At 47.8% G+C, this 15,244-nt stretch overlaps 1 protein-coding gene across 1 annotated transcript in view; it reads right to left on the reverse strand.

The window, feature by feature from the left end:
- The window catches only part of LOC125458493 (regulator of G-protein signaling 14-like), a 101,174-nt gene that overhangs the window by 58,628 nt on the left and 27,302 nt on the right, over positions 1 to 15,244 (reverse strand). The window contains exon 2 of the mRNA XM_048543787.2: positions 14,421 to 14,442. Within this exon, the coding sequence (XP_048399744.1) occupies positions 14,421 to 14,442 (22 nt within the window). The remainder of the gene's footprint in view (positions 1 to 14,420; positions 14,443 to 15,244) is intronic.

Consider the following 15,244-nt stretch of genomic DNA (forward strand, 5'->3'; position numbering starts at 1 on the left):
TGATCTCATTACAGCCTTGGTTCAAACGTGGACAAAAGAGCTGAATTCCAGAGGTGAGGTGAGAATGACAGCCATTGACATCAAAGCTGCATTTGACTGAGTGTGGCGTCAAGGAACCCAAACAAAACTGCAATCAATGGGTATCAGAAAACAAACATTTGACTGGTTGGATTCATACCAGACACATATGAAGATGGTTGTGATTGTTAAAGGGCAATCGTCTCAGCTCCAGGACATGTCTGTAGGAGTTCCTTAGGCCCAACCATCTTCAGCTGCTTCATCAATGATCTTCTTTCCATCATAAGGTCTGAAGTGGGAATGTTCACCAAAGATTTCCATAAGACGTAGGAGCAGAATTAGGCCATTCATCCCACAGAGTCCGCTCTGCCGTTCGATCATGACTGATATGTTTCTCAACCCCATTCTCCTGCCTTCTCGCCATGACTCTTGATCACTTTACCAATCAAGATAGCAATGTTCAGCAATTTTTGTGACTCTCAGATACTGAACTAGCCCAGTTAGAGGTATTGGATACTGAAAAGACTATGGGCCCTGATAGCAATCTGGCAATACCACTGAAAGCTTATGCTCCAGAACTTGCTGCTCCCATAGCCATACTCTTCCAGTCTACTTACAAATCTAGCATCCAGTTGACAATGTGGAAAATTGACCAAGTGTCTTTTGTGCATAAAGTGCAGGAAAAAATCAATCCCAGCCAATTCCCCACGATCAACATCCCAGGGGTTACCACTGACCAGAAACTCAACTGGACTCACCAGCTAAACACAGTGGCTGCAAAGCTTGGAACACTGTTGCAAGTAACTTACCTTTTGACACTCCAAACCTTGTTCACCATCTAAAAAGCACAAGTCAGGGTGTGAAGGGACATTCCTCATTTGCTTGGATGAGTGCCCCTTCCAACAACACTCAAGAATGTTGACACAATCCAGGACAAAGCAGCCTGATTTGACAGGTACCACATCCGCAAACTTCCACTCTCTCACCACTGGCACTTAGCATACACTGCTGCTACTATTTACAAGATGCACTGCAAAAATATACCAACGAATCTTCGACAGCACCTTCCAAACCCATGAGCACTTCCACTTTGAAGGACAAGGGCAGCAGGTACACAAGAATACCACCCCCTTTAAATTGCCCTCCAAACCACTCACCATCCTGACTTGGAATTAAATTACCATCCCTTCAGTGTCTCTGGGTCAAAAGTCTGGATTAGGGTTAGGGATTCACTCTCTAACTGCATTGGAGGTCAGCCCAGAGCACATTTACTACAGTGGTTCAAGAAGGCTGCTCACCACCAACTTCTCAAGGGCAACCAGGGACAGACAATAAATACTGGCCCAGCCAGCAATGCCCACATTCCCACAAGTGAATTTTAAAAAATACTCAGTGTCAAATTCTGACTGATTACCTCTGGTGAACTGTCATGGAATATTTTACTGTGTTAAAGTTGCTATATAAACTCAATCAGTTGCAGTTAGAGGCTCTATCTCTGTCCACCAGCATGGCCCTGGAGTACAGTCTTTGATGCAGTTGCTTGTAACAAATTGAGCAATATGTCAAATAAAGTAAAACAAAACTCAAGAATTAGGCTAATATAATAAAATGTGAGGCTGGATGAACACAGCAGGCCCAGCAGCATCTCAGGAGCACAAAAGCTGACGTTTTGGGCCTAGACCCCTCATCAGAGAGGGAGATGGGGAGAGGGAACTGGAATAAATAGGGAGAGAGGGGGAGGCGGACCGAAGATGGAGAGAAAAGAAGATAGGTGGAGAGGAGAGTATAGGTGGGGAGGTAAGGAGGGGATAGGTCAGTCCAGGGAAGACGGACAGGTCAAGGAGGTGGGATGTTAGTAGGTAGGAGATGGAGGTGCGGCTTGGGGTGGGAGGAAGGGATGGGTGAGAGGAAGAACAGGTTAGGGAGGCAGAGACAGGTTGGACTGGTTTTGGGATGCAGTGAGTGGAGGGGAAGAGCTGGGCTGGTTGTGTGGTGCAGTGGGGGGAGGGGACGAACTGGGCTGGTTTTGGGATGCGGTGGGGGAAGGGGAGATTTTGAAGCTGGTGAAGTCCACATTGATGCCATTGGGCTGCAGGTTCCCAAGCAGTGCAATTGGGCTGCAGGGTTCCCAAAACCAGCCCAGTTCGTCCCCTCCCCCCACTGCACCACACAACCAGTCCAGCTCTTCCCCTCCACTCACTGCATCCCAAAACCAGTCCAACCTGTCTCTGCCTCCGTAACCTGTTCTTCCTCTCACCCATCCCTTCCTCCCATCCCAAGCCGCACCTCCATCTCCTACCTACTAACCTCATCCCACCTCCTTGACCTGTCTGTCTTCTCTGGACTGACCTATCCCCTCCCTACCTCCCCACCTATACTCTCCTCTCCACCTATCTTCGGTCCACCTCCCCCTCTCTCCCTATTTATTCCAGAACCCTCACCCCATCCCCCTCTCTGATGAAGGGTCTAGGCCCGAAACGACAGCTTTTGTGCTCCTGAGATGCTGCTGGGCCTGCAGTGTTCATCCAGCCTCACATTTTATTGTCTTGGATTCTCCAGCATCTGCAGTTCCCATTATCACTCAAGAATTAGGCTTCTAGTTTGCCTTTCTGGCCTATTTGATAGATAAAAAATGCTGGACCCAAACATCCTCTTCTTTCATACTGCCTCCTCGGCTCTGATGTTATCGAGTGTTGTCATCTGTAGTAACCATTATAGACCTCAGGGTTTCCTGTTACAAGTGGAGACGCAGCCAGAGATCTGCCTCAAACAGTCAAATCAATCTAATCGATATCATCTAGAGGACCCCAATCCATACAAGTGAAGCTGCTGTTCGGACTCAGCTGGGGCTGAGAAAGAAGTGAAGCAAATCTATTGCTTGACCAAATTGCTCAGCTATTCAGATTACTTCCCAGAATTGTAAATGATAAAAATTACCATAGTTTCAGGGGACCAGAGGGCTGCTCTTTCATTTGAGCGGGTTGACTGGTGATGATTTAAACTGAAGGCCACACCACACCTCAGATTAGTGTCATTAACCACAAACAAAAGGCAAACTTGTCAATACTAATTCTTGAAAAGAGTTCTCTCATTGACCCTTCATTTGCTATTAGCCCTGCATTTTGTTTTGGATATATCTCACTTTCTATTGAATCTGACTCCACTTACAAGGGCAGATGCTATGCAGAGAACAGGGGTCTCAGACACTGCCTGCTGATCCAATGGCCTCCTGTAGCACCACTCCCTACTCTGAGCTGCCCTATTTCTAACCTTCCAGCAGAATCTCTTAACACTTGTTTCCCGCAGGCGCAATCACATCACAGCAAATCTGAGGTCGGCGATCCTCTATCTCTAGACAATACCACATCTTGACAGGAAAGCCCACAGCAGCTTGTTCTAGTCAAACACTTAGCAGGTCAGCTCTGGGTCTCTCCCCAACATCCAGGCCCATTCAGAGATCCTTGGGACCAAGGATCAATCAGACGCCAACAGATCTGTACTCAACAGCACCACTGATAAGGCAGTGAACTTTACTTGAACTTTAGGCACTGAAGTCTGTGACAAGGAGGACAAACATAATATGGATGAGAGATGAGGCGATGGTATCCCATCAATGAGTCACCCTTTATTTAAATGTGGAGAATCCTCAACAGTGATCTAGCTCCTTCAGAGCCAGCTCCTAGAGTGAACAGAACCTCAGACACTCCTGTTAACATCTGTCAGCCAGGGCTTCCCCACGGGATCAGGTTGACAGCCCCAAACAGGGAAACCCATATTCTATGAGGTCCACCCGGCCGACCTCATTACAAGGGTAATCATGTAGGGGACAGAGAGAGGGGTTTTGCAACAAGAGCCAGATGGGGTTTATTTTCAATGCTTGGCCAGTGCCTTCAGATACAAGACAACCTTGTTTGTCGAGGACCCCACAAACAGACACACGTGTTGGGTTAACAAAGTGTGAAGCTGGATGAACACGGCAGGCCAAGCAGCATCTCAGGAGCACAAAAGCTGACGTTTCGGGCCTAGACCCTTCATCAGAGAGGGGGATGGGGAGAGAGTTCTGAAATAAATAGGGAGAGAGGGGGAGGTGGACCGAAGATGGATAGAGGAGAAGATAGGTAGAGAGGAGAGTATAGGTGGGGAGATAGGGAGGGGATAGGTCAATCCAGGGAGGACGGACAGGCCAAGGAGGTGGGATGAGGTTAGTAGGTGGTCAATGGAGGTGCGGCTTGAGGTGGGAGGAGGAGATAGGTGAGAGGAAGAACAGGTTAGGGAGGCGGGGACGAGCTGGGCTGGTTTTGGGATGCAGTGGGGGAGGGGGAGATTTTAAAGCTTGTAAAGTCCACATTGATACCATTAGGCTGCAGGGTTCCCAAGTGGAATATGAGTGTTGGGTTTACGCTGACTGCTGAGCTAACACCAGAGATGGCCTGATGGGTCCCTTAAACAGACAGTAATGGCTTTCCCTAGATTTAATCAGAGTCAATCTGAGAATATTCTCCACTTGTCACTCTCCCTCACAGCTGAAAGCTCTCCACCTCAAACACATTCATTGGGAAGACCCAAAAGTTATTATCAAAATATATATTGTGGGCTAGAACAACCTGGTCTGCTCATTGAGATTTTCCTCACCTTGTTACTTTGTTTCAGATGTCTGTTCTCTGGTGACTGACACAATAAATCTGTTTAAACAGCCTCACCTTATTCACTCAAACAAAATAATTAAAACCTGTACACCTTTATGAGCACTTCCATGAATATTCTTTTCCCGAGTAATCCCATGATTTCCATTCTGCATCTCCACTATTCATGTCTGTCATGCTCATCTCTTCTCCATAACCCTTATACTTCGAACATTTCGCGCTTTCAAATCTCTTGTGAAAGCTTTGATCTGTTGTGACAACAATCTCCCCTTCTGAGCCCTTTATTTTCCACCTTGGGGTGTTTACCAAATCTTGTCATGACTGTGACATTTTTGATTCACAAATTGGAAGAGAAGTTGTCAGGGGATTCCTTAAAGATCTAAAGCCATCAAAAAGCTATCGATATCTGACCTATGGAGTCACAGCATTTCCAAATTAGCGTCAGTAAGAACTGTTGCAACTCTAGACCTGAGTCCTATTGCACACCACGTCGTCATGTTCAATATTTCCACAAAGCTCAAAGTCAAGATTTTACTTTGATGTAACCCACAACAGCAGAGAGAAATCTTTAGACCGGACGTCAATGTTTAGACACAATCTTTAGAGCCTTTGCACAATTAAAATGTGTTTCCAATGTGAATTCACCATCTCTCCCCAGGGCAGATACAGCTAAAGTATCCTCATCTATCCTGAAAGTGGGACCCAGTAAAGACATTTTGTGTGACTTTATATTTGATTTAGCAATTTCCTGTTACTTTTCAGTCAAAAATGACATTAAATCTAAGACTATAAAATGTGAGGCTGGATGAACACAGCAGGCCAAGCAGCATCTCAGGAGCACAAAAGCTGACGTTTCGGGCCTGGACCCTTCATCAGAGAGGGGGATGGGGAGAGGGAACTGGAATAAATAGGGAGAGAGGGGGAGGCGGACTGAAGATGGAGAGAAAAGAAGATAGGTGGAGAGGAGAGTATAGGTGGGGAGGTAGCGAGGGGATAGGTTAGTCCAGGGAAGACGGACAGATCAAGGAGGTGGGATGAGGTTAGTAGGTAGATGGGGGTGCGGCTTGGGGTGGGAGGAAGGGATGGGTGAGGGGAAGAACCGGTTAGGGAGGCAGAGACAGGTTGGACTGGTATTGGGATGCAGTGGGTGGGGGGGAAGAGCTGGGCTGGTTGTGTGGTGCAGTGGGGGCAGGGGACGAACTGGGCTGGTTTAGGGATGCAGTAGGGGAAGGGAGATTTTGAAACTGGTGAAGTCCACATTGATACCATTAGGCTGCAGGGATCCCAGGCGGAATATGAGTTGCTGTTCCTGCAACCTTCGGGTGGCATCATTGTGGCACTGCAGGAGGCCCATGATGGACATGTCATCTAAAGAATGGGAGGGGGAGTGGAAATGGTTTGCGACTGGGAGGTGCAGTTGTTTGTTGCGAACTGAGCGGAGGTGTTCTGCGAAGCGGTCTCCAAGCCTCCGCTTGGTTTCCCCAATGTAGAGGAAGCCACACCAGGTACAATGGATGCAGTATACCACATTGGCAGATGTGCAGGTGAACCTCTGCTTAATGTGGAATGTCATTTTGGGGCCTGGGATAGGCGTGAGGGAGGAGGTGTGGGGGCAAGTGTAGCATTTCCTGCGGTTGCAGGGGAAGGTGCCGGGTGTGGTGGGGGTGGAGGGCAGTGTGGAGCGAACAAGGGAGTCACAGAGAGAGTGGTCTCTCCGGAATGCAGGCAGGGGTGGGGATGGAAAAATGTCTTGGGTGGTGGGGTCGGATTGTAAATGGCGAAAGTGTCGGAGGATGATGCGTTGTATCCGGAGGTTGGTAGGGTGGTGTGTGAGAACGAGGGGGATCCTCTTAGGGCGTTTGTGGCGGGGGCGGGGTGAGAGGGATGTGTTGCGGGAAATACGGGAGACGCGGTCAAGGGCGTTCTCGATCACTGTGGGGGGAAAGTTGTGGTCCTTGAAGAACTTGGACATCTGGGATGTGCGGGAGTGGAAGGTCTTATCGTGGGAGCAGATGCGGCGGAGGCGGAGGAATTGGGAATAGGGGATGGAATTTTTGCAGGAGGGTGGGTGGGAGGAGGTGTATTCTAGGTAGCTGTGGGAGTCAGTGGGCTTGAAATGGACATCAGTTACAAGCTGGTTGCCTGAAATGGAGACTGAGAGGTCCAGGAAAGTGAGGGATGTGCTGGAGATGGCCCAGGTGAACTGAAGGTTAGGGTGGAAGGTGTTGGTGAAGTGGATGAACTGTTTGAGCTCCTCTGGGGAGCAAGAGGCGGCGCCGATACAGTCATCAATGTACCGGAGGAAGAGGTGGGGTTTGGGGCCTGTGTAGGTGCGGAAGAGGGACTGTTCCACGTAACCTACAAAGAGGCAGGCATAGCTGGAGCCCATGCGGGTGCCCATGGCCACCCCCTTAGTCTGTAGGAAGTGGGAGGAGTCAAAAGAGAAGTTGTTGAGGGTGAGGACAAGTTCAGCTAGGCGGATGAGAGTGTCGGTGGAGGGGGACTGGTTGGGCCTGCAGGACAGGAAGAAGCGGAGGGCCTTGAGGCCATCTGCATGCAGAATGCAGGTGTATAGGGACTGGACGTCCATGGTGAATATGAGGTGTTGGCGGCCAGGGAATTGGAAGTCCTGGAGGAGGTGGAGGGCGTGGGTGGTGTCACAGACGTAGGTGGGGAGTTCCTGGACCAAAGGGGAGAAAATGGAGTCCAGATAGGTGGAGATGAGTTCGGTGGGGCAGGAGCAGGCTGAAACGATGGGTCAACCAGGGCAGGCAGGTTTGTGGATTTTGGGAAGGAGATAGAAACGGGCCGTGCGGGGTTGGGGAACAATGAGGTTGGAGGCTGTGGGTGGGAGGTCCCCTGAGGTGATGAGGTTGTGAATGTTGTTGGAGATGATGGTTTGGTGCTCGGGTGTGGGGTCATGATCGAGGGGGCGGTAGGAGGTGGTGTCGGAGAGTTGGCGTCTGGCCTCGGCGATGTAGAGGTCAGTGCGCCATACTACCACTGCGCCACCCTTGTCTGTGGGTTTGATGGTGATGTTGGGGTTGGAGCGGAGGGCTGCCCGTTCTGCAGGGGAGAGGTTGGAGTGGGTGAGAGGGGTGGAGAGGTTGAGGCGGTTAATGTCTCGACGGCAGTTGGAGATGAAGAGGTCGAGGGAGGGTAGGAGGCCTGGGGGTGGTGTCCAGGAGGAGGACTTGTGTTGGAAGCGGGTGAAGGGGTCAGTGGAAGGAGGGTTAGGTTCCCGGTTGAAGAAATAGGCATGCAGGCAAAGACGGCGGAAAAACTGCTCTATGTCCAACCGTGACTGGTATTCGTTGATGTGTGGTTGTAGGGGGACAAAGGTGAGCCCCTTACTAAGGACTGACCGTTCGTCCTCAGTCAGTGGAAGGCCTGGGGGGATGGTGAAGATGCGGCAGGGCTCAGTGTGGCTGTCTCCTCTGGGGTTGCTGGCTGTGAAGGTTGTGGGCGGAGCGATGAGGTCGTCGGCCGTGGGCGGGGTTCCGTCGGCGTCGGCCGTGGGCGGTGTTCCGTCGGCGGTTGGAGTATCGGGGTGGGCGGCAGCAGCTGTGGTGAGGGTGGTGTGTGAGGTGTTGTACCTGGAAGTGGAGGTGGTGACTGCAGCAGCGGTTCCGGAAGTTCTGTGGCCGGCGGAGGCGGATGTGACGTCATCCGTGGGGTCTCGGACCGTGTCCTCATGGTCAATGGCGGCGGGTGCATGGTGGGGGAGGGGCAGGGACAGAGTCGGGATTTGGGAGGCGCAGGAATCCTCTTGTGGGTGGCAGGGGCCCGTGAGTTGGTTGTACTTACGATTTTTGGTGTCCAGTAAAGCTGAGTGAAACTGGGTGTTCAGTCTGTGGATCCTGCGGAGGATGAAAAACAGCAGAGGTCCTTTGCAGGTCTGGGAGAGGGAGGCTCTGAGCTGGGGCAGGCTAGATTGCAGTGTCTGGAGGTGCCGGCGCATGTCTGCAAGTGTCTGTTTCAGGACTCGCAGGGAGAAACGCTTCTGAAGGGTCTGAATATTCTGGGTGTAGAGGTGGTCACGGTTGGGGCCAAATTGGGAAGGCTGAAATGTGGACTGTAGTCCCTTGGGAATGATCTGGTTCCGTAGGCAGGTGCTGAGGAAGGTGATGTGGCTGTGGTACCTGGTTTGCTTCAGGACATGGTCGAGCAGTTTCAAGGCCGAAGAGATTACAAGAGAGTTGCAATGGGAGAGAGATTCCCTGAGGTTGGTCCGGAGGGAGGAGGGTAACTTCTTCAGGTTAGGCATCCCTGGAAGAGGCTTCGCAGTGAGGTTAAAATAGTATCAGAGATAATGGGAACTGCAGATGCTGGAGAATTCCAAGATAATAAAATGTGAGGCTGGATGAACACAGCAGGCCAAGCAGCATCTCAGGAGCACAAAAGCTGACGTAAATCTAAGACTGTTTGTTAAGTCAGTTTATCGCCATTCTATTGGGGTATGTTTCAACTCTGTAGTCTCTTCTCCTACTTATTTAGAGAGAACTGAACTTAAGGGATAGAGCTCAATAGCCTGTTAATTACCTTTTACTTGCTGCCCTTAACAGAAGTTTTTTTTTTAAATTTCTCTCTCCTGGACATATTTTAAGACCCACTCCTTAGCTTTGAGCATGCAATTGAAGGTCACTTTCCAACCAAGGTAAATAGGGACTGGTGAGGGAGTGCCGTCTTTAGTGAGAGATTAAATGAGAGACCAAAGTGCCCGATTGAGAACGGGATTGAAGATGCCTTACAGAAGCAGAAGAAGTATTCCTATTTCTCCCTGAGACATCATCAGCAAAAGCAGACCCATTTGCTATCAACTTAAATAATTCATGTGGGATTTTATTGTGTGCAGAATGATTGGATCACAACAACCTCTTCAAATTATTTCATCTTATTGAATTACTTTTGTTGTATGGTACACTTTGAAAGTCGAACTTCTTTTCAGTCTCCAAACAGTGTTCACTATCAGTGAAGTTGACACATTTTGGTTGCTTCCATATTGATTTTGGCTACAAATTCACAAAATGTAGACAGGAATGAACAATGATCGAATGTACCTGCAATTTCCAACCCCTTCCCTTGCAAGAATCCCCCTCCTCCCTCACATGAGGAATGCCAGTTGATTTTGTCCAATATGTTAGACTCATGTGGTTAATCAGGAGTTCAGATGTAGAAGCACAGAATCCCTACAGTGTGGAAGCAGATCATGTGGCCCATTAAATCCATACTGACCTTCCAAACTTCACTTGACCAAGGAGCAGCACTCTAAATGCTTGTGATTTCAAATAAATCTCTTGATCTGGTGTTGTGTGACTTTTTACTTTCTCCACCCCAGTCTAACACTCATCACCTCCGCATCATGACCCTCCAAAGATCATCCAGTCCAGACCCAACCCATAATTCAGCACCAAACTTAGACATCCCCAGACACGATGGGGAAATTTAGCATGGCCAGTCCACCTAATCTGCACATCTTTGCACTGCGGGAGGAAACCAGACCACCCAGAAGAAACCCATGCAGACTCTGGGAGAATGTACAGACTCAACTCAGTCACCTGAGCCTGGAATCCAACTCAGATATCCGGTGCTGTGAGGCAGCACTGATAATCACTGAGCCACTGTGCTGCCCCAGATGTGGATAGCTGATTCACAAATTAAGTTTGAATACATAGATAACAAGTAGTGTTATTTTAATCAACCTGTCTGGATATGTTATGATGCATCATGTCAAGTGGAACTTGAGCCCAAACCAGAGATAGGAGCACTACCATTGTACTACAAGAGCCCTCAACATAGATGAAGTGCAGTTATCTTAAAGCAAAGGATGCTTTTGACTCAAATAAGTGCATGTGACCAGAACAGAGTCACCATCGCAACGTGTAGCCAGCCTACAATTTGTAGTAGACAACACTCCCTTAGACCAAGACACTGAGAGCTGTGAACGCAACTCAAAATCCTCTTTCTGTTTTGGAAATTGAACCGAGGAAGTAATCCTGTGATGTGCAGAGCAACTGCCTTACCGACTTCCTCAAAATCTACTTCCATCTTCAATTAACTGCTTTTTAGATTGTCTTCTCCATTCTTGAACCACACCTGGATTATAACAAACTAAGCTTCAACTTGCTGTGCACAAGACAGCAAGGTGAGTGCCCATTGAGCTATTCCACTTTAGAAGGCCTCACAGCTGACCTCAAAGCTGCCACAATATGGTCACCATGGCTCCCGTCACTTGGATCACTGAATAAAGATCAGGAATGAAAATCCTGGTCACTTTAACCCCTCACTAGCCCAGCGGTGCTAGTGGACAGGTACTTGGATGGGTAGGGAGCAAATGGACACAGACCGTTAGAAAATAGATGACAGGTCAAACAGTGGATCTTGATCGGTGCAGGTTTGGAGGGCCGAAGGGCCTGTTCCTGTGCTGTAGGTTTCTTTGTTTCTTTGTTATAATTCTGATCCATCCACCATCATAACATCAACTTTGTTGTTTATCATACAAACTGTTGTGGATTTTCAGGCCAAACACCATTGCCAATAAGATATCGCCTGAACGCTACCGGTTTTTGTAGCTCACCCACCATATACCACAAAGATCAGGTTCTTATTGAGACAGATGTGTTGAAGTTTATTAACTACACTGACTATTCGTATTGCTATGATATCACAGACCTGTGCATACTCTAGCTTCTCTGCTTACAGATGTTACTGTACATTGTATACACACACCTAACTGAACACACTACAATGACCCAGGTCCATGGGGAGTGATCTAAAGCTGAGACAAGTGCCATTTAACCAGAATGACTGAAATCATAACGCATTGTAAACATCTTAAACCTATATTCTGCCAACCTGGTCTCAGCCAACAAAAACAGCACCAACTTAACGAGTTGGGTTGGGATATTTGTACTGATTTGCAACATACGAACCTCAATCACAACTCCCTGTCTCAGCTCCTCACTGGTTTATGCTGTAGGTCCCACACAGTGTACCTGAAGAAAATGCTCGATGACAGTAGAGGAAGCCAAAAAAAGAACTGTGTACGTCACACCTGATGCCAATGGCATTTGGTTTAAGCCCTATCCTACGTTAGGTGTGAAGGGTGCACATTTACCATCCCCCGTTTGTACATCAGACAGTGAATGGGTGGTGGATACAGGTAAGTGTTTGGAGAGTATTGGGAATGCAATCCACCTGACTGTTGTTTGTGAGAAATGAGGGATGGAAACCTGGTGAATTCTGGGCCCTTTCTTCCTGTACCTTCCTTCAACAATGAAAACGGTTCTTGGATGGCAACACAAAACAGGCACAAAGTGTGGGCGGCCGTTCTGCATGCCAACTCATTGGGAGGGGAGTCCAGTTGATAATGTCTATTCTGTGTTCCTTACAGCAACCTCAACTCTATATTTTTAGTTTGGGCTGAGTTTCTTACTATTTTGAGAATTATATCCTTCTTCTTTTGCTGCAGGCCCCATTTTCTCCTCATCTATCTATCTTTCACTCTCTCTCTCACTCGCTCTCTCTCACATTAAGAAGATTCTCGTCTGAATTTCTCTGAACGTATTTAGTCCAAGTGATTCTTAAAATAATACCTATATGATGTTTAAATGACAAAATAGAGAGCCAAACTGCTCCAAAAGCCACGGTTTTGTGATTGTGGATTCAACAGAGGAAGCAATGGCATAAATGGATCACTGGGCAAGTATTCCAGAACTATAAGCTAATGTTCTAAGGACATGAAAAGTGGTAAAATTTGAATTATGTAAAAATCTGCACCAAAAATATATCTAGCCATGCAGTAATAGTGGAACAACTGTCCATTATTGCACAAACCCATCTGGCTCACTAATGTCCTTCAGGGAAGGAAATCTGCCATCCTTACATGGTCTGGCTTCCTTGTGATGCTGGACCCAGAGCAGTATGGTTGACTCTTAATAGCAATAAACACTGGCTTAGCCAGCAATGCCTATATCCCATGAACAAATCAAACAAGCCCCCTTTCAAAAGCTGGTGAATACTGCACTGTCTGAGTATCACATTCCAGGTGAAATGTTCAACTATGCAAACGATCCTGAGATGCGAATCAAGAGGAGAATAATTTGGGTGTTCACCTGGGTTTCTGGTCACTAGTAAAACAAATCTCCTGGTAATCACCTCATTATTATTTGTGGGAATTTGTTATATATAAATTTGACTTCTACCTTTCCTGTAAACAAAAATGATGACATTTACTTGACTGAGATAATGGGAACTGCAGATGCTGGAGAATTCCAAGATGATAAAATGTGAGGCTGGATGAACACAGCAGGCCAAGCAGCATCTCAGGAGCACAAAAGCAATCTCTGATGAAGGGTCTAGGCCCGAAACGTCAGCTTTTGTGCTCCTGAGATGCTGCTTGGCCTGCTGTGTTCATCCAGCCTCACATTTTATCACATTTACTTGACTGTCAGGTTCGATTATATACAGAACCTGTTGGAGAATAACTCATAGGACCTCAGCTCCACCTACAGGCTGTTCCAGCACAGCAGTGATCATGTCCAAGGGTCAATCATGGATCACATGAAATCAATGTACAGCACACTGTTCACACTTGCACTTATCAATCTAGTGTAATGACACAAATATTGGTTTCTCAAATTGCATACAGCTTAGGTCCGAGGTAAACGTTTTGTGAGGAGGGCTCTTAAGTTGAGAGGTGAGGGATGAGGTGGCATCACTGACAAGACTCAGGGGTGAAAACTAGTGGGAATGCACCATCACATTGTGTAGCCTCAATCAAGCGCTGTACCCCCACAACCCCCTGAAAGCTGATGATATGCACACGTGGTCTGATTTGCTGAGCGTGCTGAGTGGTGACTGCCTGCTTGTAGCTGGGTTAGTCCTCACGGTGACTGAACAAGGGCCGACGTGTTTTCCGATTGAGCACAAAAGGGCCTGAAGTGGGGGCAGGGTCGGGATGTTTGAGTACAGGACATCCCCCGCGCTGAACGTCTTTCTGACGGAGGGGAGGCTGCACTGAGGTGGGAGTTGGGACAGGCCAACCCTGATAAAGTGCCCTTCCAGTTCCAGGCATGCCATCGCCTGGGGTTGAAGATTCTTCCCATTGCTGGGGGCTGGACAGCATTAAATTTGGGGCTGGGCCATTACCAAGTGAGGGCAGAGCATACATTTTCACAACCTGTGGAAACCAAGGCTCAGTCCCCATAAAACACAGGAATGCTCTGGGCCATATGAAGTTTTCAAGAATTAAACAGTTTCTGGTTGGGTATAGGGAGAGAGACTAAGGTGAGTGGAATTCAGGCACAAGTCAAGCATGATTAATCAGGATGCAGACTCAGGAGGACGAGCAGGCCCATTCATGTTCCTACCTCCCTGATGCCAGCTCTGGGATAGTCAGCTGTTAGCTCTCATCCCCCAACCCCTAGAAAGGTTCAAAACTGTTTTAAAAATCAACTATTTTACAGACAAACCTTTGATTTCCCTGAACTGTTCTGTTTGGAGGATCACACATTAGTCGATTAGCCAACAGTCAAGCAATGCCTCGAAGTATTAATGATTAGGGTTGTACAGATCTTGGCATTTGTGCTAGAATCAGGAACACTTGTTCACCGCACATTGCAATGCTGTATCTAAAGCCACACGATTCGACTTCTTTCCAACAAGCTTTCTCCCCAGCCCCTGAAAACCCTGAAACCCAAGTTTCTCGATCCTACCGCAACCGGTATGCATTACTCCTCTCCGTTCAAGTGTACTAACCTCCGTCTGAATTGGCCAGAGCCTGGAAAAGAACATAGAAAGATGTGAGAGATTTCATTCACAGTGCTGGAGTCAAGTAAACTGTTTGGCTTCATTGTATTCATGCCGCCATCAAGGAGTCAGCAAACACCGGGCCATTATTTACAACTCCCCCATCCCTGTCCACCACATTGAACATCGGCACAAATCCAACTGGTCAAAACAGGCATAGGTCACAGGTTAAATGAAGAAAGTTGATGTCAGGTAGAGTGTTACTCGATATAGTGGTCTTTCTTGCACTTACCTTCCCTTATACTGAAATGGCTATGTGCCTCCGCCATTCCAACATTGCCTACCAGTCTCGGTCACATTAAAGGTATGATACAAATGCAAGTTACGGTTACAATTAACCCAAAAGCTACTTTTTAAAATAACTTACATTGTGACATCTGCTAACAGCAGGGCTCAGGGTGGCGTGCACAGTGACTCTAGCCCACGATTCACACGTAAAAAAAACTTCTCAAAGTAGTACCTTCTCATAAATGAGATGATACTTGGAGCACAGCAGACAGTTTTGCTCTCCTTATGTAAGTAAAGATATATGATACCAAAGACGTAGTGCAGCAGAAGTTCACCGGACTGATTCCTGGGATGGCGGGAGTGATGTGAAAGTGAGGTTAGGTCCACTGGGCCTGCATTCATTTGTGTTGAGGAAATTGGGAGGAGAATCACATTGACAATGTATTAAATTCCGACATGGCCAGACAGACTGGTGAGTGTCCAGAACAAGGGGTCATGGTCTCAGGATACAAGAGAGCTCTGTCTGTTCCTGTGAAATATCATAC

This window comes from Stegostoma tigrinum, chromosome 13, assembly GCF_030684315.1.
Source record: "Stegostoma tigrinum isolate sSteTig4 chromosome 13, sSteTig4.hap1, whole genome shotgun sequence".
Classification (NCBI taxonomy): domain Eukaryota; kingdom Metazoa; phylum Chordata; class Chondrichthyes; order Orectolobiformes; family Stegostomatidae; genus Stegostoma; species Stegostoma tigrinum.